Source organism: Schistosoma mansoni, chromosome 1, assembly GCF_000237925.1.
Source record: "Schistosoma mansoni strain Puerto Rico chromosome 1, complete genome".
Lineage (NCBI taxonomy): Eukaryota > Metazoa > Platyhelminthes > Trematoda > Strigeidida > Schistosomatidae > Schistosoma > Schistosoma mansoni.
The window spans coordinates 5,303,471-5,331,092 of record NC_031495.1 but is presented as its reverse complement, the minus strand read 5'-3'; the positions used below and the strand labels follow the sequence as shown (position 1 = coordinate 5,331,092).

General features: G+C 35.4%; 1 protein-coding gene across 1 annotated transcript; it reads left to right on the top strand.

The window, feature by feature from the left end:
* Positions 1-26,878, top strand: Smp_129580 (hypothetical protein; the record flags this gene model as incomplete). Its single annotated transcript, XM_018793055.1, has 17 exons — positions 1-48; positions 1,814-1,912; positions 2,600-2,637; positions 3,094-3,804; positions 6,382-6,733; positions 7,834-8,010; positions 13,184-13,285; positions 14,355-14,483; positions 15,898-16,059; positions 17,754-18,146; positions 18,893-19,022; positions 19,666-19,856; positions 21,060-21,248; positions 22,581-22,859; positions 23,656-23,931; positions 25,367-25,712; positions 26,589-26,878. 17 exons carry the CDS (start codon positions 1-3, stop codon positions 26,876-26,878), a joined length of 3,912 nt encoding a protein of 1,303 aa, XP_018647605.1.
* Positions 26,879-27,622: the final 744 nt, after the last annotated feature.

The following is a 27,622-nucleotide window of genomic DNA, read 5'->3' as shown; positions in this document are numbered from 1 at the left end:
ATGCCGGAATTGAGTAGAGAAGACAAAATAGCCGCTGCGCGGAAGAAGGTGTGTTTACTAAAATACGGCTATACTATTGGAGAAAACGTTTATTTTGTTGGTTCCGAAATTTCTGTTTTTCTACTCAAAAATTTAATTGGAGAACATTTTCGGTCTGAGATGTCAGATCATATATTCCTATTTAAGTCGCACTTATCCTGTGGTATGTCGGAGTGCAGGGATTTTCGATAGTGGGTATTCGCGTTTATTGTTCGGGCAGAGGTCGTTAGTGTATTACCAAGTCATCGAAGGAATATCTGCGTACTGTTTTGTCAAAAAGTGAAGTGTCATTATAAATCCGCTAAAATGACTTGTCCTGTAGTTTTTTCGTGGTCTGCGGTGTTAGTCAACATAAAATTTCTATTTAGGTGGCGGTTAGGATTAGATAATGCATAGAAGGTACCGATTTTTAATGAAAATGGTTTATTTTCTTTGTCACTATCTCAGCGTTAGGTGTTTACGGTCATGTCCACCGGTTTATTACCTCAATATAGTAATTCGCCTTCAAAACCGTTATGTGCTCAGTCATTTTGCCTTACGTGAAATACGTCGGTCCATGGTGAAATACTAACAACTTATACATATTTCCCAATTACGAAGGACGTTCCACGATATGACCTGCTGTCATGCAATGCACTTAACCTATGTGGTAATTTTACAAGCTGGTACCCAAAACTAAGTCTTTAACTTTCATCTTCTGACACATCTGTTCAAAAGGTCGGAATAAATTGCAGTTGTGTCACCAAGCCCTACTATCATTTAAACGGAATTAAACTAGCTTTGTAATTCGATATTTTTGATGGTCCCATGTTGTACATAGAGGAAACTGAAGTCCCTCTGAATAGCGCTTTCTGTTTATAGTACTAATAAAGCCATGTGTTGTTTTTTGTTTACTTCCGTAAAACAAAAGTGGTTTCGACACTCAGATGTTTCTCACTCCAATATATGACATTTCATTTTAAGCTTCAATCTTAACGTAGGCAGAAAGTGTAGATTCTGTTGATTGGACGTAATGGGTATTTTTGATTTATTTCGTATCAGATATAAGACTTACACAACGTAAATATGCCAATGAGGGTTTCATGGGATTGATATATTGTGTTTAGGTTTCTAGAGAACTATTATCAAGCCCCCGAATGCCCTGGTACTCCTGATAGTGGGTCACGTGTATACAACCACTGTCAGAGAAGTCCTACTCACTACCTTCTCGCGAAGTTACTGTTGTTTACGAAATTGAGAGGACGGAAAGTGAATATCCGGTGCTTTAACCGGTTTGGTGAACACGGAGGATCAGCCTAGGAGAGTTGTAAAACCATGATTACAAACCAATGGTACACATGGGATCCAGTATCCTGAAGGACTAAATGGCATACGAACATATTGTTGGTGACTGGCTACCCATGAGACTGCATGTCCTTATGTTGCTCTACTGCCTTGTGAATTAGAACTTTAGGTTGAAGGTTCCGAGTGTGGCTCCACAAGAAAACCACCTGATTTGATTTGGGCACCGTGCAGTATCACAGTCCTCACACAAATCGAATGATTTGTGTGGTGCATATGTATTCGGTGCCGCTTTATACTAATATTTGTGTTCCAAGAAAAAATTCTACTACTCACTCATGCATGATACATCTTTCCGAGTCATAATTTTTAATTCTGAACCTCGAACAATTACAATTTCACTTTTACTCGGTAATTGAATTGCACATGAACTGATATTATGAAGTGATTTTTTGCCCTACGTCACAGTTTTTCCTATAAATCCTTTTAATAGCTAAGAGAATTCCAAGCTTCTAAGGCTAAAAGACAGTTAGATGAATCATACGTCAACCAAACTCATGGTTTCAACGTTTCAGGGACTGGGGACTATCAAGTAAGTAATGGGGGAATTTTTTTTATTCAGACCATGATTTGTTGCTAAAGATCATTTACTGAAGTTTTGGATTTGAGTTGCATGTATTTTAAGGCTTATTGATAAATCATATCTTCGGTCTCAATGTATTTCATCATCCTGTATAAATGTATACCCATCCATTCACTTGTGCAGTTGATCTTTTCATGTTTAGTCCCCATTTACAAATGTGTAGCTACACTTGTTATCATCCGTAGACTAATGATTAAAATTGGTTTTACAATGGGTAAACTTTGTCGAAATTGGACAAGGCTCCAAACCTTTGGTCTCAAGTTTAAAGCTTTTTTGACAGATAGCTAAAGCGACTTGATTAACAATACCGACTTTGGGTATAGTTTTCAACTAACTGATGCTATTTTATACCTGACCCTGTGTCTCGTTTTCATTTAGTTTGTTGTCATATAGCGGTGATGTATTGGAGAAAACTATAAAGCCTAGAAATGATTACTATGTGAATTTTGTAGTAACTTTTAGCTTTTGTATAACGTCACTAAGTTCACTAAAAGTTGCAGGCCACACGTAATACTCTGGGAGCAATATTTTGTACATCTAAGGTCACTAATTATACTTTATGTTTTAAATATCTTGTTAGTAAGTTGTTATTTATCCTAAATACGACCTTTGATTCTTTTGGTTTTTCTTTTTCAGACCAACTTTTTATCACAACGCGAAGATAGTCACTGCATGTAAGTATATTTCAGTACTGCTATGTTTAAGTGCATAACTTTCCGAAATTGGTCATATTACCATGTACGTCGGTTCTGATTGAACATTTGTATCCAGTCCAAAAACTATACTATCTAGAATACATAATTCACCCTTTTAACTCAGTGTCTGGCATCAATCTGTGGTATATGTATGTAAAACAAACTGATTGAGTTTTCAAAAAGTTATCCAATGTTAAGTAGTAAGACCTTATATGAAAATGAATAAGTGGAAAAAGTATCTCCATACAAAGGTAGGGAAAGTATGATTAGTATTGTATGAATCTCTCCCTATATGTACTGGTATGTGTGACATGCATAAATCACACAACCTATTCTTACTACCACATATACTCATTGCGGATTGATAATATTTTGTTTAATTCGAATAATTACCGATTAACTCTTTGACTGTGTGTATGGATTTGATTTTTATAGATTACCCGTTGATAATTGTCAGTCGATTCAACTTGAGCAGAAAGAACAGTATGAACACGGATTTAATCTATCACATGTAAACGTCAGTGAAAATTATGCGAATGCTTCAATCTATCAACCACAACCTCCATCGAGTGTGACAGTACCACCGAATAATGATAATGCAGTTTTATCACTTGCTGACTATTTTAATAATTCTACTCCCTATTCTTATCATCCTCCACCACTTCAGTCTCTGCCTAGTAATAATAATAATAATAATAATAATAATAACCATTTCGTTCCTTATAGTGAAAATGGTGAAGGTGTTGTTTTACATGACTTGAAAATTCATTCGAATCTCACTGATAAACATAAGTTTATTGCTTCGTCTCCTACCTCATTGTCATCTGCATTTGAAGTACCTAGTGGAATTATAAATCAAAGCGTTTCAATGACTGACAATACTGAGTACCTCAGTTATTGTATGTATAATGCTAATAGTAATAATGATAGTAATAATAATAATAATACGCCTGCTAATATGGAATTTGGCAATCAGCAGAGCAAACTGGATCCTAACGATCTCACTGTTTTTCCAACATCCTGTTATCATGTTTCTTCGGCGTCTGTAAATAATGTAAATAATTCTAATCAAGCAAACAATACACTTGGACAGTCATCTTATCCACAATCTGGTGTTGAGGAAGAGGAGGAAGTGGTAAACAATATGTAAGTTGCATGTGTTTTTCGTTTTTCCTCTCTGGTTTTACATTTCCTGGTACAGTTGGTTTAATATTCCATTTAGCAGGTTCAGATTAATTTGCCTGGCTTTGAACCACACTGTGATTGTATGGAGCCTCTAAGTTACTGTGCCACATTTCCAGGCTAGTTGCGTCAGGTTGGTCAACATTTTTGTTTTTCTTGCTTTAGACAAACAGACTTAGCGACTACAACAATTGATTTTCAATCACTTGTCTGCAGTTCGAACGCTGGCCAATCTGCTTAGCTTTGAGCACCCAGGTAGTGTCATTGTCACCACTTACGGAAAGAATGTAACACAAAGCCAAATATACCTGATTTGCCTAATAAATGCGTGAATTACGGTTATGTAGACGTTTTAAATAAAGAAATTTGAGGTACATCAAAATTATCAATCACAAATAATTCACATCTGTTTGTATTAGACTTATCCTTTCTCCATTTCAGTCAATTGAAACAGTCGTGAAATCCTCAAAAATCGTCCTCCTCAACCATTGTTCTGCATTTTTCACTTCCATATCGCGTCAATCCCATCCCTGTCCAACGGGTTTGGATTGTAGAGGAGAAGAGTAATTTTAGAATGCTAAGTGTAAGGACTAGGAATACTTATCTAGGGCAGTGGTATTATGCACCAGCAACTGGCGGGGAATCATTTTTGAGTTTCCAGCTACGTATTCGCCTATTTATTCAACAGATCTTATAGATATAAAGAAATTGCACCTCATTAAATAGTTGTTGAATAAAGCTTAATCACGAAAGTCATCCTGACTCAGTGTAGTGACGTTTTAGATATAATGGGATCGTTTGTTTGTGTAATGATCTCCATACGTAACAACGTTAATAACTCAGTTTCTTTACGTGTTTGACACATAGCATACATGGGTTTTTTGTTTGTTAGGTTCAATCGACTGTTGTGTTATTTTAGAATAAGGGAATCCTTTAACTGTTGTTTACTGCCTAAACGAAAGACAGAACATGATGAAACAATTGCACACTATTTTTAATTTCCCAATAATTGATGGTTGTTGTTATTTGGTAGCTTATAATTTATCAAAATGACTCCTAATCACATATTAAGATCAAGAAACTATAGTTATTGATACGGGCGTTACGACAGTCTTAGATAAAATTTACTTAAACACAAATATTTTTACAAGGAGGCACCAAATATATATGCGCCACACAAATCACTAATCTTTCAGATTAAATGTAATTGGGTATTGTATTGAATTGGGAAATCTTAATAAAACACATAAAATACCTACCTGAATAAATAATGGTCAGCTTAAAATTTAATGTTAAGTATTCATTAGAATTTAACTGAATCAATAAAAGCTAATATCGTACTAGATAATGTATGTTGGTATTTGATGTGATCCATTTTCCTTGTACATACTTTGATGAAGCTCAATATTTTGTATTTAAGGTTATACAAACTATAATGTTTAAAGCATATCTGATCATCCATTATTGTGCAATAACATTAAGAACCCGAGTATAGATCCGAGTTGGATACAAGAAGTTTTCTTGAATGGTGTTTGTTTCTATCAATTTTCAAGTGTTTGAAGCTTCCAGTTGTTGATATGAAAGACTAGATCAGTCTGTTTTGGCGTATGTAAAGTGTATATATGAAGCAGCACAAATCACCAGGCCTAGATAACTTACCCTCACTCTTCAGCCTGCAATTACCAGGACATTGTCATAGTTATTGCCGGCCACCAGTTGTTGTGTATTTTGATATCAGGTCTCCCTTCAATTTGTTGGACAAGATTGTTCTCTGGGATTGTCTGTTGAAGAAGGGTGTACCTGAGAAGTTTGTTGACATCTTGAGGGGCTTAGAAACAAACACCTCCATTGTTCTGTTCAAAGAGTGAGGTCAGTTGGGGTTGCCTAATCTTTCCATTTCTCTTCAATTTTGCCATCGATGACATCGTGGAGACAGCTTTGACTGAATCAGGTGATGGTGGTGTCAATTCTTTACTTGGAGAAAATCTTTTTGGCTTTGAGTATGCAGGTGATTTTGTTTTATTTTACAATGATACTCGAAACAAGCAACCCACACTTAATCAGTTGGCGATCCATGTTGGTAGGTATACCATGTGCTTTTCACCTTCCAAGTGTAAATTAATTTTGAAGAACTGTCAGGAGCCTGTGCCTGCAGTCACTTTTAATAGTGAGGATTTGGAAGCGGTTTTGTATTTGAGTAGTTGTGTTAATGCTAATGGTGGCGTGACTGGTGAGATCAGTTGATTTATAGTGAAAGCCAGAGTGTTTTATACCAGTCCGGGGCAACTTATATGCAGGTGCATCCAACTGACGAGTCGCGAATATGATCGAATGTGCCTCCTAGATTTTAGTGTTAGTCGCCATCCAACTTTGTATAAAATGCTTGTTTTTCTTTGAAAACATGAACTTTTATGCATGCATATCTAGTAAAAAATAATTCCCTTAACTCTCATATAAAATAATCTCTACATCTCTTTTGAAATGTGCATAAATTGTGAAACTTAATGGTTTTTGTTTTGTCTACATTCGTCTTAATGAAAGGCCCACAGCTGCTACTGAGAAACTTTTACAATTAACTCGTCAATTAGATGGTATATTAGAAGAATCAGACCGTTTAACTAGTTCAATGCATACCTCAGGTGCTACTAGCCCAATAATGAATGAATTTACTTCAAACCATGAATTAAAAAACACTAGGATGTCACCGTCTTCATCATCAAGTTTGCTAGAATCATATCATCATTCTGAATCCTGTCGACAATACTGTCATCAAACTTGTGAATCACATGATCAATTGACGAAAGATTATTCACATTGTTCACCGAATTCTTTATTATCTAGTGAATCATCTCAGATGTCTATAGGTCAAAATCATTTAGTACGAGAACTTGAAGTAAGTTACTGTTAATTTTGTAATATACATAGTAAAGTAATTAGTTGTGTTTTCTGTCTACAATTTGAGTCAGTCGTCTGTTTAGGTTGCATAGTTGTATCTATTGTTGATAGGAGATATTGAAAAGAAAATGGCGAGGGATATTTTAACAGTTGTTCAGTGAGTCATTTCATCATTTGTGTGGAGAATTCTCGAAGGAGGAAAAGTGATTCTATATATTCCACAGATAATTACCATCTCAGATATGTGTTGTTTAGCCTGGAATTAACACACATTAATGAATTAGTCTGCAATAAAGGTTCTGGTGGTCAAAATAATTATTCTTAATTTGAGTTTCTTGTATTTGTTACGGTGTTTCATATCATCCTATGAACGTTGTTTTTTGCTTGGTTTCTAAAATGAAGTATCAAGTGAAAGAAAGCTATAGTTTTGAGCTTCATTAAAGTTAGTTTAACAAGTTTATTGCCCACAATATTGTGACTTATATAAAACATTTGCATAACTTAGTATGTTGTTATTATTCATTACGTAAATCGACTGTCTGTTTAGGGGAGATGTGCTAGTAGGCCACATTTATTTGCTGGTACTAACCGATACAATGCACTTAAATTTGTTGAAGTGTAGTAATATTAAAATCCCTTACCTAGTACAGATTTATTTGATGGGCTTCAAGATACGCTTTAGTTATGAGGGCTAGTGGTGAAAACCGATAGGGTTGTAGTTCGAGTCTGTTACTTACTGATTGAAATTCCAATACCTTAATCACTAAACCATTGTTCTATGGAGAAATGAAGGACTCAAGAGTTCGGCACCGATTCATCACAGTCTTATTTGAATATTTTAAGCCATATTTAGTGTAGTACAGTCTACTGAACCAGGAACTCGATTCCTCTTTGTTTATCCGTTCGCTTAATTTATTGGAAAGTCAACTGATCGTCTGCATAATTTCCAACTCATTTTCATAGAACTTCACAACTATAATGCAGAACTCTGATACCTATATTTATCTATTTATGTGGGTAATGTTTGATTATTTGATACAATTTTGTGGAATGTAATTGAAAAGAACCAAATTACATTGAGTCTTTTATTTTACGTAGGAAAGAAATGTTGAATTAGCTTCAATGTTAGAAAAACGCAATCGAGCATATGAACATCTAAAAGTTAAACTGGACCTAATGAAAGATCAATATGAACGTCGATTGACTGATTTAAGCGATGAACGTACAAATTTACAAAATATATCTCAACGAGACTTAGAGAAAACCAAAGAACAAGTTAGTGTTACTGTTCAGTTACTCTTTTCATTAACATTTTTGAATTTATAAGACATATGGATTTGTATCAGAATGATTAGTTTTTACAATCTAGCAGTTACTTAATGGCTAAGCTAGTTAGTCAGCTTTTAGCCAACGGGTGACAAGTTCGAATCTCCATTTTACTTCTTTTAATTTAAGCAACGGATCAGTATCACACTACTGGGTCAAGACTCCACTTCTTAAAGAAGAATCACGAGACCTCCCTTCTGGTAAGAGTTCGATAATACTATCCCGTTGCTGAAACCGAAATAAGCAGTGTGTGGTTAGAACCCCTACTCAAATGAATGGTAAGTTGGAAACATTTTCTTCCAATTATATATGAAGGGTGACATATTGTCTGTTATTGAATCTTGCATCGTAACATAATTTTGTCGATTTGGTTCTTATGAGTACTTGCTTACTTACTTACGCCTGTTACTCTCAGTGGAGCATAGGCTGCCGACCAGCATTCTCCAACCCACTCTATCCTGGACCTTCCTTTCTAGTTCTATTCAGTTTTTGTTCATTCTTCTCATGCCTGTCTCCATTTCTACACGTAACGTGTTCTTTCGTCTTCCTCTTCCTCTTTGGTCTTCAGGATAACATGTTAGGGATCGCCTTGTGATGCAGTTGGGTGCTTTCCACAGTGTGTGTCCTATCCACTTCCAGCGCTTCTTCCTGATTTCTTCCTCCACTGAAATCTGGTTTGTTCTATCCCACAGTAGAATGTTGCTGATAGTGTCTGGCACACAACTGTTAATAAACACTTGTATCTTCTGGATGATGGCTTTCGTATTTCTCCAGGTTTCCGCCCCATACAGTAGAACTGTCTTGACATTTGTGTTGAAAATTCTGATCTTGGTGTTGGTTGACAATTGTTTTGAGTTCCAGATGTTCTTCAGTTGTAAATATGCTGCTCTTGCTTTGCTGATCCGCGCCCTCACATCTGCATCAAATCTAACGTGTTCATCGATGATGCTGCCCAGATATGCAACGTTTTTCACATCCTCCAAAGCTTCTCCGTCAAGTTTGATTTGATTAGTGTATGCTGTATTGTATCGGAGAGTCTTGCTTTTCCGTTTGTTCATATTGAGACCTACTGCTGCTGAGGCTACTGATACACTGGTCGTCTTCTTCTGCATTTGTTGTTGCGTGTGTGATAGAAGAGCCAGATCATCTGAGAAATCTAAATCGTTCAGCTGCATCCTAGCTGTCCATTGTATCCCGTGCTTCCCTCCAGATGTTGACGTCTTCATGATCCAGTCGATCACCAGGAGAAAGAGAAAGGGTGAGAGTAAGCAACCTTGCCTGACACCTGTCTTTACTTCGAACGACTCAGTGAGCTGTCTTCCATATACTATTTTACAGTTTAATCCATCATATGAATTCCGTATGATATTGACTATCTTCTCATGCAAGACGTAGTGTCGAAGAAGCCTCCATAATGTTGTTTTGTCCATGCTATAAATTGCTTTCTCATTAGTCAATGAAGTTGATGTAGAGTGATAAATTCCATTCAATTGATTGTTCCACAATGATCCATAGAGTTGCGATTTGGTCTGTACACGATCGATCCTTACGGAATTCAGCCTGTCGGTCTCGGAGTTGGGCGTCTACGGATTCCTTCATTTCGTTTCAAAATAATCTGCTGAAGACTTCCTGGTATTGAGAGTAGAGTGATGCCCCTGTAGTTATCACACTTGGTATTTTGATTAGAAGTCCTTCTTTCCAGTCTGTTGGTACTTGTTCTTCATCCTAAATGTTACTGAAGAGAATGTGGAGTATCTTTGCAGTTGCTGCTACATCTGCTTTCAGTGCCTCTGCCGGAATGTTGTCTGGTCCCGCCGCTTTGCCGCTCTTGATTTGTCTGATGGCCATGCTGATGTCTTCAATTGTTGTTGGGCCAACATCGATTGGGAGGTCCGTGAGAGCTGCTTCGATGTTGGGTAGTGTTCTTATGAGTAATCACCAGCTTATTAACCGATTAAATAAATGTATCGCAAAAATACACATAATTATTATAAGTTGCGCAATGTTTCAGGAATCATAGATCATGTTGAACTATAGCTAAACGAGTATTAATTTAGTTCCAATGTGGCCACTAGTCTAAGTGATTCTACGTGACATTATATTTTGTTTAACTAACTGTGGGTAGTTGAAGGCGATCATCAGAAATTCGTATACCTAGGTTTTTATAATAGTTGACATCTGTCCGCGAAATGTATCTGCAATATGGAGAAAACCGACTATTCGCCAGTGATTCAAACTCATACAACAGTCAGACTTGTGTAACTTAAATTGTCAGGGTGTCAGTTGTCAAGTTGTTACATGGTTTCAAATATTGTTTATCTGAGTTATAATACAAGGAACTAATAGGTGAAAAATATGACTTTTGGGAAAATAAATGTTGCCAATTTCTCACTTATTTAGTAGCTTAGTGGTTTGTATGTACTTGAAAGAAAATTCGTTTGACAGTCCGGCTTTAATCCCAGCTTTGGAGGAAGTATCGATCCCTTGATCTGAAGATCGTCCTAGTTTTATTCTTAATATGTAATACCAGATCTCCTGTAACAATTCATTCCTAGGTTTCTATTTTTCAATAAGCAAATCAACATATATCATGGAACAGAAAGGCTTTGATTCGGGTTGTTAAAGTTACTAAAATTGACATCTGTAAAATAATGTTAAGACATATACCAAATGAAGGTCGTGAGTAAACAGGGAAATAGGTACCAAGATTTATGTGTATAAATAAATAAATAATACAAGGAAGGACCAGATACATATGCGCCGCACAAATCTCATTCGATTTGTGTGAGGGCTAAGATACTGCCCAGGTGCCCAAACTGAAGCAGGTGGTTTTCTTAGGGGACCACACCCGGAGCCTTTGACCTAAAGGTATGATCCACTAGGCAGTGGAGCATCGTAAGGAGATGCAGTCCCATGGTAGCCGGTAACCAACGATTGATTCATACGCCAATTGTTCCCTCAGGATACTGGAGCCCATGTGCACCATTGGTTTGGGATCAGGGTTTTTTTAATAATTATTATTATTATTAACTCCCCTAGGTGGACTTTCCGTGTCCACTAACCCGGTTAAAGCGCCAGACATTCGCTTTTCGTCCTCTCAATTTCGTGAACAACACCCCAGCCACGAGAAGGCAATGAGTAGGACTTCCTTGGCAGAGGCTATGTAAGCGTGGTCATGTGAGAGCATTTGGAGAGGTAGAGCGGACTCTCCCCACTCTCGGCCGTGCCAGGGCATTTGGGGGCCTATAGGGTTATCAATCCATCATCATTGTATTTGGGATAGATATATAGCTTCATTTCTCCATCTTTTCTTTAAAATCCAACACCAGTTAAGGAAGATGGCTTTATCTGGTTATAGTGAACATAATAGATTCTTTTTTATTCTCTCCGTGTCTAGTCTGATTTTAGTCAACGTTGATTGTTTGTAATTGGTATCAATAAACTATTGTTCTTACCTGCTGTAATCTAGTTTTCAATAGTTGACTAGTATTTGAGTTCACGTGACCAAGTATGGTTCTTTATTTAGTGATTCTATTATTCAATAAGTAGTGTTCAGTTCTATTGTTCTTACCGATCTTATATTTGTCTTGTGTCCTAGTATTCTAGTGGTAGGATTGTATGAATTCCAAGTACAAGTCGTAATTTCTTTGGTTATACCATTAATAATTCTATCAATTCATTTACCAAGTAACAAGGCTATTGTTAGTACTCAGTCCCTCAAACTGAAGTGAATTGGGGTTCGAACCCAAAATTTAATGGTTGAAACCAGTGTTTTTGAACTACCATCTGGGTTGCACTAATCGACACTTTGTCTAACTTATATTTATCATAAAAATGTAAACATACACCTATTCCAGTTGTTAGCTTTTGTGTGAAACAAAAGAAAATGAGAAAAATAGTATAAAGTGTTTTGTTATTTCATCCATCATCATTGTATGTCACAGATTAGTCCTTTTTTTAAAGAAAGATTAAGTGTGATGGTTGTTCTGGTTATTTTTAGTAACAAAAATGGTTTTTCTCATTTTATATTGATTCTAGTTTGTTTCAATTTCAACATTCTTGTTGATTAATATTGCATGTCTTACATAAAGTACACGAAAGTGTAAATACGAATTGAAAGCACATGCATACACACGACGTAAAGGTGTCTCTAACTGATAACAATCAATCGGATTGAGAAATTTGACCTTACTAAAGATCAATTAAATCGATGTGTTCTATGTAGTTAGCTTAGTAAATCGATTTAGTGAGTAGCATGAGGTTTTTTGAGTCGGTTACTAAGATCTGTAGATTGAAATAAGTTGTAAAGACTATGCGTGCTTAGTTGACTCAGTATTGAGTGATATGGACTGAGATCGGTGTTGTATGCAGTGGCCTTTTAACATTTAAAGCATCTGACTTCTAACCACTGTGCAACAAGTTCCAGCTTTACTTAGTCACAGAGTTAGATTTATTATTAAGGTTAATTTTCGTCACTGATTAGTGATATCTGGAAGATTATGGAGAACCGAAATTCACTAAACAAATATTTGGCTTAGTTTAGACTGCCCATGAATGGACACTCACTAAACCACCTGGGGTCAAACTTAAGATCTTTCTGTCTCTCAATAAGTACTTGACTTTTACACCGCTTATTTGGAATCCAATGACTGACATTTCCGAATTCTAATATATAGAGTAACATCGTTGAATTCTTTTTGTGGGCAGTTACCTTATTCCCAGAGTAGCTAATTCTTGATGTTTTTGTATAAATTTGACCGGTTTAGTGGGTGTTCATTCATGGATAGTCTAAATGTATACCCATCTAACTTCGTACATACATGTCGACCTAATTTCCACTAATGCAAACAGATAATGAGAAAAAGGTAGTGGATACGACAATTATGTCTATTCAATCAAATTTAAACCAGATCCTACATTTATTGGTATAATACATACAAGTAAGTATCTAGACCCATATAACTATCATACACATATGTCAAGTTCACATATATGAATGACGGAAAAGTAGAATTATTCATCTGTTTAAAATTGTGTTGTCATGTAGTAAAATAGAGCCTTTTCCGTTTGATCTTAAACTTCCTGTTTTCAAAAAGTTGATGTTTTATTTTCCCGTTTGTAGATTAAAGCACACGCTAAAACTATTGGAATTTTAGTTGCTGAAAAAACTGAACTTCAGTCACAAGTGACACACTTGGATAATTTAGCTGGACAACGATTACGAGTAAGTTAATGTAGAAAAAAATTCTAATGAGAATAAGATTGAATGTGTAGATGTTTTGGAGATCTATTTATGGACTATATTCGTCACATAGATGGATTTCAGTTGGGATTACCATTTAAAAGCAAGTAGCACTAAATAACGTTTATCCTAGGATCGAACTGTTCGAAAGTGCGCACCGACAACCATTACCAAGAATGCACATAAACATCTTCAGGAGTTGGGATGAATACTTAACCATTAAGACTACAAGTTCGAGATGTCTTGGTAAGATTTCAACTGCAATTTTAAGTTCAGGGCAATGATTATCCATTGCTAGAGGTGACAGGGTTTTCCGTCCAGATATTTGTGAACCACACAGTTGATGACTTCTGATTGGACGTTCAGGAACATCTTCGTGTCAGTTACCAGCGATCTGACTACTATCGTTTAATTGAAGGAGTTTGTAGCAAATCTCTTATCACACACCCATGCGATTTGTTTTCACGTTTGAATTGGTAAACTTATAATTTTTCGGTTTTTCCTGTCGTCCATATGTTCGCCCCTGCCAATCACTAACGTTTAGCCTTAAGGGTGCTTTATACCTGTGTGTGTTAGTGCGTATGTATCTGTGTATACTCACTTGTACCTCTTTCATGCTTATAAAGACTGTCACCCATTACTCACAAAGTCAGCTATTTCAGCCACTCCAGTTCACGTGCATTTTTCCTCCTCTCTTATTATTCGTCTACAATATTGAATGTCTGAAATGTATATGTTTCTCGAATACTTTGGTATTTGGCTTCTCATATCTACATTGTTATATACGGGATACAGGGATAGAGTATATACGAAGTAAATAGCATACATATTTCATTGACATCAATAGTATTCGATCATATGGAGTCAGATTGCAGGCCACTGATGGTTTCGTGGTTGTTGGTTTTCAGTGTTACCCCAGGTGAAATCAACCTGTGGAGATTATAACCTACAAAGTTAGCAGGCATAGTGATTTAAAATGAGGTTTTTTGTTGCCGAATAACACAAAATATCTATTTACTACGAAAATTGTTACCAGTATTTTTTGTTTTAGGAGATCGAAGAAGTCAACTCTAAGTTAAAAGCATCACGTCAACAGATTTTAGATTTGGAACGTAATTTATCAGAGAGTAATGCAACTGTGAATAGCTTACAAACTGGTAACAATGATCTACAGAATCAGGTGAGTGTTTGTTTATTACTATTTCTCTTCAGTGCTTTGGATTAGTGTATCTGTTGCTCAGTGGTCTAGAGGTTAAGCGCTCACGTTTTGGACTAAAGGTCTTGAATTAGATTCCATGTGGGGTCGCGGATGTATACTCTTGATAGGCTCCGTTCTGGGACAAAATAGCCTCTCAGTGATCGTTAGTCTGAGAGGAGGAGTGGCTTTAGTGGGTGATATGTATGTTTTTCTTCCACTGAGTTCCAGTTTTGAGCTCTTCTCCGTTTTAATTCTGATAATCTAGGAGTATCGATCTTCCTTACACTCTAAGTATGGCTTATACCCAAGCAGATGTTTAACGATCTAATTATCTTATATTTTTTAAATGGGCACACTAACTACTCACTGCGTTCTCATTTCCTGCTTATACAACCAGAGGTAATCTGTGAATAGAATTTCAGAAGAATTTTTCATCCTCTTTTTCTCTAAGTGTTGCAACACAGTTTATATGTAATAACAAAGCCGATAGTGTTTAGTTTAATACTTTCATTTATTTGGTGAATTTGAAGTGAGTTTTCGAGCTAATTAGAATCGAAAAAGCGACTTCGAAGTTCTAACCCATGTTCCAATCTTCAGTGACATCTATTGAACATATATGTTAAGATTGAGTTTAGTGTTATGCATTAACTTGCCATAGTTCCTAACTTTTAACCGTGACCTCAACTCTGAACTCCAACAGATTAAGACTAATAGCAAACCTGAAAAGATAACTAGTCACATAAAGACAATATATTATTATTTGCATTACTATTATGATTATTCCTTCAGTTATATTTGCTGTTCCATGGTTGGTTAAAACGAGGTAACATCTCCAGGTCGTTCGCTAACGTGTTGTGTTTTTACCATTTTGCCATATTAGGACGACGAAACGAATATCAAAAGAAACTTAAAAAGTGTAGTAAAATTCATGCAAAGAAAACCAAGTATTGAAGAGATGGTTCGTAAAAGCAGAATGTAGTTAGGTATGAATGAATACTGGGACTGCGGATCTGTGTCATTGTTTCTGGTGCTAGCACCATATCACACAACATCTCCACTCACTGGATACAATAATTGCATGGATTCCAACCAAGTAGTCTTTATCTACAAGTATGGCTTGCAAAAAACGGAGATAATTTCAAGGATTGATATCTCGTCTTGGTTTGGACACTACTAGCTTTATTCCATATTGCGCGTACCAACAGCCATAATCGCTCATCATCATAGGCGATGATTAGCAAAAACATACGTCCCAAATACCTCAAATGAGTTGTATTATATACTTACAGTTACATGCTATTAGGAATTTTCGGTTATTTAATAGAGAACTTTAGGAAACGTATTATTTACAGTAATTCTTCCCATCGTTTCCTCTTCTCTACTTATTCCCACTTAGATTACATGCCTTCAGAAGAAAATAAAACACGAAGAAATTGCGCGCCGAAATCTTGAGTGTGAATTGGCTGAAACGAACTCACGATTAACAGCCAAATCCTGTGAGTTAGCTCAAACTGGAATAAGCTTAAAGGAATTAAAACAGCAACTTGAATTCTCACAAGTATGTTATTTATAAATTATTATTTTAATTGACTGAGTTAATTTTCGAAATTAGAGTGTTTTGGGTTTTGTGTGATAAACACGTTTTAGTTCAGTGTGAAGCAGATCACTTTGAACTGGCTTCTCACCAGTTTAGATGATATTATTGTGGACGGTACTCACAAGAATAACTGTAAGCAGTATGTGTTGGAAGGTGGCCTCGAAGCTGTGTTAGTCAACAAGCGGTGATTAAATTTTCAGCATATGTAAAGCACAGCGTAGGCAGAACACTTGAAGACTAGACGAGAAGAAAGTTCGGATTGCAGAACACACCGCAAGATGCAAATTGATTATGAAAGGCTATGTATATGTATTGTATAAACACTTTGTAATTTCTTTCAACAAACATTCATTCCTTCTACCCATTGATTTGTCCTACAATATCATTAGACTGTTAACCAGTTGGTAAATGGAAGGACATGAATATTAATGAACTGTATAAAAGTGACCAGAAATATTTTTGTCTTAGAGTCCTTATCTTGCTACTTTTCTTGTCAGTTAGTTAGTAATTTCGTCAAATATATTCTAGGTCATTCAAATGATTGTTTCTCAGTTTTGTGGAATCTGTTTGAGTCCAAATTATCTAGCACGTGACTAATCCGTGTGATTTGAAGTTAATGAAATGATTAGTAGAATGATGGTTGGTTAATTATGATGTACACAATGGTACAGCATAGTTCAATGGTCAATATCGGATTAATAATCCAAACCTTAAAAATAAATGGATATAAAAAGTTAAAACAACTAAACAGTAAACGTAAATTTCCACTTAGTAACATGACACATATACAAAATGCTAACACAAAAGTGTTGGAGGTGGTGTTGTTTGACGAAATTGAGAGGACGAACAGCGAATGTCCGGTGCTTTAACCGGGTTGGTGAACACGCAGGATCCACCCAGGAGAGTTGTAAAACCGTGATTCCAAGTTAATGGTGCCCGTTTGTACTAATATTTATGTGTTTAAATAAATAAGTAAATCATATGTAGGAGGACTTTTACTAAATTAGGTAGTGGGAACCAATAGTCTTCGGATACATTGTATGTTTAAAAAGTATATTTGCGCATTCGACTATTCAAAACGACATCATTTTGCAATACTGCAGTTAGATACGTTTTTACTGAGGTTTTTGTGACTGTGTTGTCGTATTTGTAAGCTAGTCGTCGCTGCTAACTGTATATATCCTGACACTTTGGATACAGTGTTTTTTGTTTTTTATTTCGAGAATACAAACAAGTCTGACCCATTGTTAACCGACAATGTGTAGCACTAAACGATGCAATTCATTAACCGCTGGTTTGAGCTGCATTGACAGTTACGAATTTACGGTTTGAAGCCCACGTTGTTGCTGTAAGTTTATAGTTCGAGACGTTGAGTGTTACATTCCAAAAATGATCCAAGTAGCGCACTTGGGTTCATTCTTGTGAATCTTGAGTTAGGTGTTAACTCATTTGCTATTTTTCAGCTATATTTTTCATGTTCAGCTTTACGTCTCATCTGATATCATTTTCCTTTCTCTCTCTTTCATCTTATCAATTAATTTCCTCTATTACTGGGCTACTTTTAAGTGTGGTAGATTGGATCGATACACATTGATGCCAAGCTGTATGTACCAAATAACATTTTGATATTTGTTTTCTGGTTTTTGTCTATTAAGATTTATGCTAATCAATTATTGAATACAACAGATAGTTTAGTGTGTTCGGAAGATAAAAAGTATTCTGAGGAAAAAGAAGAGTGGTTGTCAGAACGTGCTGATCTACAGAATCGATTGAAAGTGCTTGAATTGTCATTATCTTCGATGGATACAGAGAAGAAACAGTTAGATTCTCAGTATCATAACTACGTTGCACAGGTTTGTTTAATTGTTTTTTTCTCTGTTGGTATTTCTCATATTTTGTACCACTTAAATAACATCTCACTGCTGCGATTTATGATATTTGTCAGTTTTGAACTTTGCTTATTTTGTTGTTATTTCTCATATTTTGTACCACCATATTATTTGTTAACATATCGATTACGTTTGCATTTACTTTTCCAAGATTTGATTGTATGCTATGTTTTATAATACGAAGTAATAGTCGGGGCTAAGATGTTTAATTCAGTGTGTTTGCGATTTATTGGTTTGATGATGTATTAGGCACAAAACGTGATTCTGTTCAGTGTCATTTGTTATTTGAGGTACACTGCAGTCTGGTAATTGAGGTTTGTAAACTAGTGAGTGTTTGTACTGTAGGGACTGGATACATGAATTCTAGATATGTTGTGGACTAATAAAATTGTCCAAGTCTCAATTCAAAGTTAATCTTGCCGTTTGAAGGGTTTTATTGAATAAAACACAGAACGTTGATTTGTAGCGAAATATTACGGGATTCATGTTGGTGAATCTTATGGAGTAATGTTGACTAACGCAGCCGTGACATATAATGTGGAAAAATATAATTGTTGAAAGAAACAGTTATGTGTGAATAATAATGTTGTGGAAGTAAACGTAATTGTTGCACTATGAATTTGTCAGTTCGAGAAAGCCATCGTATCAAAAGTAATAACGGAATAAATAAAGCACTTGATGATTGGAAGTTGACAGTTAGCTTAAAATGTTCACGGTAGTTTTGACATATAAATACCACACCGGGCATATACTACTACTATGTTGATATGATTGAAGTTAGGAAAGATCGGGTTTATTCATGCTATTTCACGTCTGGGTAAATTTGCTACTCTATAATAATAATGTAAGCTGTGAAGTGAATTGATTAGATTAGGCAACCTGTTTGTTTTTCTCCATGTGTTCAGGTTGAACAAGAGGCAAATGATTTACGTTGTCAATTATCTGAAACGAATAAATTAAAACAAGAAATGGAATTGTCATTGGAATCAGTTAGTCGACAATTACGTGAGAAAGATAATGAAATCAGTGATTTAAGTTAGTTGTATTGAATGTTTCGTTATTATTGTGAATCATTTTTAATTGTTATTTTTCATTGGTCTATAGTTTGTGGTGGTGTGAGGTGTAAGTGATATTGCTTACTGTAGAGAAGTGTGGTTGAAATAAGGTGTTCTCACTAGGTAACTGTCATTTACTGCGATGATTCTTTTTTTACAATGTGAGGAGAGAGTGTGAAAACGTCATCAGCAAAACCATTACATCACCTTTCTCCATGTTTTGCCGTGGCCGTTGGTAAGGCCTTTAAAGTACAGAGCTAAGCACAAAAGCCTGGTTGTTTCTAGCATCAAGCTGTTGTGCTGTGGTAACTGCATTCACGCCCCTAAGTCATTGAGACTACTTGTTGCAGTTCTCTTTGTTGGCACCCGGAACATAGTATCCTTCCACGGTGCAGGCAGCAGGAAGTAATAACTGGCGTCATAACTCTAACATAACTCAAATTATCAGACAGATCAAGTGAACATGAGATCTATCATAAATACGCAAAACAAATGCGCAAAACACGAAATACATTTCCAAGGGGATGTAATTTTCAAAATTTCCTTTCTTATATCTTGTTTACTAGAAGTAACATTATCAACCACTAGTCTAATCAGTGATCGTCTTCATTTTATTAAATTAGCATGTCGTTTGAATTCAATTCAAATAATTCCTACTCCATTGACTGTTCAAAGTAAACCGTTAACATCATCATCTGTTGAAGAACAAGATGTGAACTCTACAGTTGTTGACCAACAATTGTTGGAGCAAATAGAAATGTTGGAAACTCAGTTAAAAAGTCGTACAGAAGAGTTAGAAAATGCAAATGTTGAAGTATGTTTTCCTAGTTGTATTTCTCTTGTTTGACAACAATTTTTTAATTTCGATTATATTGTGTTCACGATTTTTTACACATACCATAAGTTTGTTTGTGATTTCGATTAGTTATAAGTATGTAGTGAACATCTATAATGAACTACTCTCCTAGGTGGATCCTCCGTGTTCATCAACTTGGCTAAAGCACTGGACATTTGCTTTTCGTCCTCTCCATTTCGTAAACAACAGTAGCTCCATGAGAAGGTAGTGAGTAGGACTTCTTTGATAGTGGTTGTATACACGTGGCCATGTGAGAGCATTTAGAGGGAGAGGGAGAGCTGACTCTCTACTCTTGGTCGTACCAGTGCATTTGTCGGCATGCATAATCAGCGCACTCCATAGAAGTATGTGACAAAATTCTGAACTGAGAAATCGAATGACTATATATTTCAATATGCCTTTGTTTGTAGGGGCGAATAAAATCTCTGACTCTTAGATTTCCACTACGAATAATACCGTAATAAATTGGGACATTTTAATGTATATGTTAAACAGGTTATCTGGTAATAATTTGAAAGTAGCAGTTTTATTTTATACTATGTATTGGTTGTTGATTGCAGAACTTTAATCTATCGAGAAACCAATCAGACCTAAGAAATCAAGTCTTTGATTTTGGCGTGAAATTCACTCACTTCTATGGCAATTTAGTATTTTGGTACTATTGCTGATGCTACTTTTTGAAAAAACCCTAACGTCTAACTCTAAATGTTAGTGTTAGTTCCTCACACCGATTTTTATCCTTGTTTTGTCCTTAGCGAGTGGTTGAGTTTCTTCGGGACTACTTTGGCAAGACGTTTTATCACCTTCAAATAGTCGTCACAGATGGATTTCAATTGGGCTACTAATGAAAATCAAGAAAAAGTTGTATTGATGTTTCATTCTAGCGCAAGACTACTCGGTAATATGTACTCACGACTTCTCCATACATTGAACCCCAGGACTTATATCTGTCTTTTTCCTAGCCATGTGAAATATAGTGTTCAGATATGATGCGTTAATTTTTAATTTATCTATTCTGAATCTTTATTTTTTAAAGTAACTTGTATCTGGAAAATCACTTTGGTAATATAGCCTTAATTTCATGCTTTGATTTTAGTGTTCTATTTGTACTTGTATATTAGCGTTTTCATATTCTTTTAATAACGATCTTTTTGATTATAGGTACGTCGATTAACTGTTCAATTATTTACATTTGAGGAAACTGTTGAACAATTGCAAAATTCGTTAGCTGATCGTGATGTTGTTTTAGCTACAGCCGCTTCGGAACGAAGTGCCTTAAGTCGAGCTGTGGAACAAAATAAGAATTTAAAACAACAATTATCTGATTTACAAACTGCATACACACACATGGTATGTCTTTTGAACATATTTTATAGTGTATAATAACCTGCTTTTCAATATTGACTTCAAGTGTGAAGATTATCGATCTCACTGGGACGTTTGCAAGTTATTTTTCGACGAAGATATCTTCTGGTCAATGTTGAAGTGTGTACTTATTGCTCACCTGAATGAACTATTACACTAGTCCCCCTACTTGTGATAATATGAGTCAGTGCTTGGATTTTCCGCAACCCATTATAGTCTTTAATCACTTGAAAATTCAGTTTGTTTTTATGATTTTGTAAATATAATCAACTCATGGAATTACGGATATGCCGTTTTAATCATCTGCTGGTTAGTATTGTTTACAAAAGTCCAATGTTTTAAAGTGTTGAATACATCTTTATCTGATGAAATGGCTGAGTCAATCAACATATCTTAAATGAAAGAAAGACTTAACATTTTCACACTCCGGTAGATAATAAAGGTAAACGTAAATCTTATGTCTGAAATTCTTGTAAGTTTGATGATCCTCATTTCATTTGATAGCATATGGAAATCTATTGCGTTGTCGACCTAGTTGTACTAATGTACTATTGGGATATCTGTGCCACAGACCAGTTGTATGTTGATGACTAACTGAGGTTCTAGTATTTAAGTATATCTACAGATATTTTTAACTCTATTTTAGGTTTACCTTTTCGTTTATTCCGCCTCCCGATTCCCTGGTACGACCAAGAGTGGGTAGGGTCAGCTCTCTCTCTCTCCCAATGCTCTCACATGGTCATGTGTATACAACCACTGTCAGGGAAGTCCTACTCACTACCCTCTCATAGAGTTACTGTTGTTTACGAAATGGAGAGGACGGAAAGCAAATGTCCGGTGGTTTAACCAGGTTGGTGAAGACGGAGAATCCACCTAGGAGAGTTGTAAAACCGTGATTCCAAATCAATGGTGCAGATGTACTCTAGGATGGTGAGAAGACAAATGGCGTATGAACCTATTGTTGGTCACTGGCCACTTATGAAACTGCATCTCCTTATGTTGCTCCACTGCCTTGTGGATTAGAACTTTACATTGAAGGCTCCGAGTGTTGCCTCGTAAGGAAACCACTTGATTTGATTTGGGCACGCGTGCAGTATCACGGTCCCTACATGAATCGAATGATTGGTTTGGTGCATATCTATTTGGTGTCTCCTTGTAATAATGTTTATTTATTTGAATGACAAAAACAAGTGCTTCTTTTAGTCCTCCTTATATTGTTGATTGATTGAACAATCTTTGAACTACTGGAATGTATTTTTTGCGACTATTTCTTTTATGATAATAATGTTCTGGTATCTATTTTTATTGATTTTTAAGTGTAATAATTATCAATCAAAAATTAAGTCTTCCAATGAAATGAATTATGCCTTATCTAAACAAATTGAACATTTAAATATTTTACAAATGGAAAATCAAAATCAATCCGAAAATATTATTAGTTGTACTATATTGTCAATTGATAATGCAACACAAACTGACAATAGTCCTGTTGTACACGATCAGCATTCGACAGTGATTGATTGTACTGTAACTCAATCATCTTCCCAACCACCACCACCACAACAACAAATAGACAACATGATAAAAGGACAAAATGTAAGTGGTTTTGTCTTATTTGTCCACGAACTAATCAATATGTTTTCAAATTGGACGAAATTATGTTTTTGATATTTTCTCAGAGTGGGGAGAGCGTGTGTTCTTGAGGTTGGAACATGATGTACACTGTTTCATACCTGTCTGATTTTGATGGATGGCTAGGGAAGTTAAGATGTAGTTAGCCATTCACTGAGCATGAACCGACAGACTCGTCTGATTAACTATTTAATTTGTGATTTTCTCCTCCTTATTGATTTCTACTCTGAATTCACCGAATATAGACTGTTTGTACCTCTCATTGAATAAAGTATTGCTTAGTCTGTATTCTGTGGTTTGTTATTTTTTGCTCATGAATCGTGTATTGGATGCAATGTGATTCAGTCTGTGTTTAGCATTATTGATGGAGTATCTCACCTACTAGTTGTAAAACTCTCGGTCTCGATCATATTATAGTTGTATACATCGTGACAAAACTCAAAATATTTCTATTCTGCTGTATAGAGCTATAATAGTACAACAGTGGTTGGTCAGTGGTATAATTGACTAGCTTTCTTGAATGTATTGTATTGTTTGAAACTCACTACATTTAATTTCGTTAGCCGGGACATTTTGCTTATTAGCCATTGTATGTAGTGTGAAATTTATAGCTTCGAGTACATGGAACTACTCTTACTAAATAGGTTCCATTATAAAAAAGATTGGATCATGATACAAACTGTAGAGTATGTCAATGTCTTGGTAACATCGTCTAATTGTTATTAAACTGCCACTGTTACATTTTTAAATTTCATTGTAGACTAATCTAAGTCAGCTAACAGATGAGATTGTACTGTTAAGAAATTTGTTCAGGCGTGTTTCTGTAATGTGTCAGTGGTTTGAACATGAAAATGGAAAAATCAATGAACCTGACAAATTAAACGATCCAGTTTCTTGTGTTAATCTCTTGGAAGAATCCATTCGAAAACTAGTGGGTAAATATTCTTCAAATGTAATAGACAATGCTGTACAATGTTCAATGTGTATGGAACAAAACGAATCAACATCATATGTTGAAGAGTTGCAAAATCTCCAGGTAACTAAAAATAGTTTGTGGTTGAAGTTCACTTTTAAATTTGCAATAATATTTCATCTGAATTACCTAATAGTCAATCAATAATCAGCTTAATTAAGCACACTTTTGTTAATATTTTTACGAAATCCTAGTATCAGATGTTCGATTTTTTTCTGTTCTGTAGAAGTTGGCAACGTTGGATTAGTGAATATTGATTATCATGTTAGTAAAGAAATTTATTATTAGTGTGACTGTAATTTACGTACGACCTTCAAATGACCCTGGAAAGTCGCCTACTTGCTAGGGTCAAAAGATGGTTCTGAATTAGTGTGGGTAATTAGAATACTGACATCCGCTTTAATTTAATATCAAAATGCTAATTAACCATATGAATAAATAAAGTTCGCTCCAAAATCTTAAACTCACTATCTGTAATTTCATTGGTTCGTGTGTGAATTATAGTTTCGGGAAATTATTGATCCAAGACCATTGTATAATTGATTATTGATTAGGATGAATTTCCCTTATGTTAAATTATTCAATGCGTACTCTGCTCATAGACTTCCAATATGTTTTTCTTACGATTTCTTTCTAGTAACAAATACTGTGTTCATAAATCCTAATCATTGATAGTGTGATCGATTATTAATTAATTATTATTACAACCCCGATTAGGGAGTTTGTGAAGGTCTGAGAGATGCCAGTCCTCTACAGCTTTATTTTACATCACAACACCATGTAATGCATTGACCACCTCTCCTCTTTTTCCAAACTATCTCAGCATCGGCAAATAATGCACGTTGTGGAATTCGTTGAGACCACATTCAAACACAGAGAGTTGTCCATCATCCTCAACTTGGAGAGGCTAGGTTTCCCACACATGAGGTTAAACTGTTCTCATCGACGCGTTGTGAATGCGATCGTTTACAGGCAGATTTACATCACGAAGGGACCAAAGGTGGTCCAGATTTGCATATACCTCTCTGGCTTTTACTACACGTGAATTGATTCCATCACTCACATCACTACTAGCACTTACACAGTTACTCAGATATACGGACTTCTTGACTATTTGTAATTGCTTAGTTCGTGGAGTGAGTGGAGCTAAAATGTTCATTCATCTAAACTATGGTCGTCATCAATCAAGCTTCCATTATCAAACTGATTATTTTTACTCTAGTTAATTGTTCCGGTAGGAAGAGTATAGAAATATAGTGGTCCATTCTATTGATTTCAGAGTTGAGAAATATTACCATAATGCACGACATATCAGATACACTGTGGCAATGAAGAACTAATGGATTGTTTATCTTTCATAAAATGATGAACATCATTGAACCCTTATAGTGTAGTGCTTACAGTTTCTAATTTGATAAATAATAGTTAAAGTTTTAATTAGTTGAGAGAGAGGAAAATAACTTAATTGAATAGTGAATTTTTTAAAATTATTTTAAAGGTTGCTCATACACAGTTGGAAGCTAAATTTCTAAAATGTATGGAAACACTTAGTTCTGTTACAGAAGAACGCTGTACATTAGAAAGTATAAATGCTCAACTAGAAATGGAAGCTGCAACAGTTGAAGAATATGTAATACTTTTTACGCATCGACGTGCTGCAGCCGCCAAACGTGCAAAAATTCGTGAACTATTACTTCAACGTTTAGTGGAGGACAGAAAACGTTTACGTGATCGTTTGGAAAAACTTTTTTCACAAATAAATCCAGTATACATTGAGAATGGTTATGCAAATGGTCAAACAGAACTTGTGAAACAGCAGGCAGACACAATACCGAATGATTTAAGTAAGCTTTTATTGGATTGACTATTCTAGTTGTATTTAGCATTTGTTTTCTGCCTATAAAGTAATGTTTGAATCCATGACTCCGGTTCCCGGAATTCTGGGAAGTCGCTTTCATAATATGTATTTCTTTACACCACTGCCTATGAAATTCAATATGATTTTGAGAATCGATTTAAGAACTCGATAGTATGTATACTTCAAACGTGTTCGTGACTAGAGTCGAGACCGTTCTGTCCTAAAGAAAACATTTTACTGTTATCATCCAATGAATATCTAGGAGTTTATACTCTATTTATCGTTGTATATTGCGTGATATTGTCCAACTCAACATTGGTATATCTATCTGGAATAGTTTTCATTCGAAGATGATTTTTAACGGCAACTGACATCTGTAAAAATAGTGAAGAGGATTGCAGAGCTATTTTTGTTGATTGTAAAGATTATGAAGTGTAACCACTCGCTACGATATCTGGAGGCATTAGACTCACTGTTCCTAATAGGGTCGTTAATATAACTGAAGTCTACATAAGGCTTCATATATTTCAACAGTAATCGAATGTATGCCGATCTGTGAAGAAAACCACTTTGAAATTAAAAGCAAATGAATCTATGCCCTTTCTATTCAGTGCAAATTACACATGAAGTTAAAAGTGACTAATAATTTAGTAAAACTTGGTACGAATTATGCGTTGACACAAGCTGCTGTAGTGAATCAACACATTAAGGTTAAATTAATAGTTGAAATAGCGTTATAGCTAACATTGATAAGATTTAATGTTTCAGTAAATGATTTCACTGGTAGGATAAAAGTTAAAATGTTTAAATTGCTAATAATATGGATTTCAAAGAACTTAGTAACGCTACTTTATCATTTCAGATTATCTAGGAGACAGATTCCTCAATGAATTTCGCTTTCTCATTGAAGAAATTGAACTATCCACTGATGAGAAGGAATTCGAAGCTGGTGTATCCGATTTAAACGATGAAGACATAGGCAGTGAAATGGAAAATCTAAATGACAATAAACTAGTTTCTGATCTCAGTACAAATGATGGTGTTCAGAAGCATCATATTTCACATTTAACATTGGAGAATTTACGATATCAAGCTCTACGTCATGACTGTCCACATTGTAAATGTTGTGTCGGTACATTATTAGAAGTGTAGTACTTGTCCTTATACTTGTATTCATTCAGTTTCAGTCTTTCTCATTCTCCTTATGTCTTTCATCAGAAAACCATCACTTTGATTTCAACTTTTTCTTTAAAATTGAACTTATTTCGTGACCATCTGTACAGATCTTTTCTCTTTAATATAATAATAATTAGTAGTAGTACTACTACTATTATAATATGAACCAAGTGTGTCTATTTTTTATTTGTTATATAACAACCGATGGTTAGAGACCTTGAATGACATGGCTCAATATCGTTTGCAATGGCCTAGGTGCATCCACTCTTTGTGTTCTCCCCGAATTCTAATCTTCTAAGTTCTTAACGTCCTTTTCTTTTTTCTTTTCAAATTTATTTCACTGGATTATACTCCTTGAATAACATCTTCAAACCCTAATCTTTCCGATTACTGCTTATACTCTTACTAATTCTACCACTATGGGTTTTGAATCGACAATTGCATCTCTGTGCTAATGTGGCATGGCAACTTGAACTGATGTACGTGTGTACGAAGTTGTACGCTGTGACTGACTGGCTGACAGTTTTCGCTTTAAAATATTCATATGGTCAGCATATGAAGAATTGTGAGACTTGCTTCTTTATCATTCCTTCTCAACTTTGATCAAAAGCGCTTCTGCTTATTTACATTTATTATGATTGTTTCTAAGCTTCCAGTTGACATCGGTTCCAAACAATAAAAAAAACGTCAATCCTACAGACCAACACTTAACCAAAAACA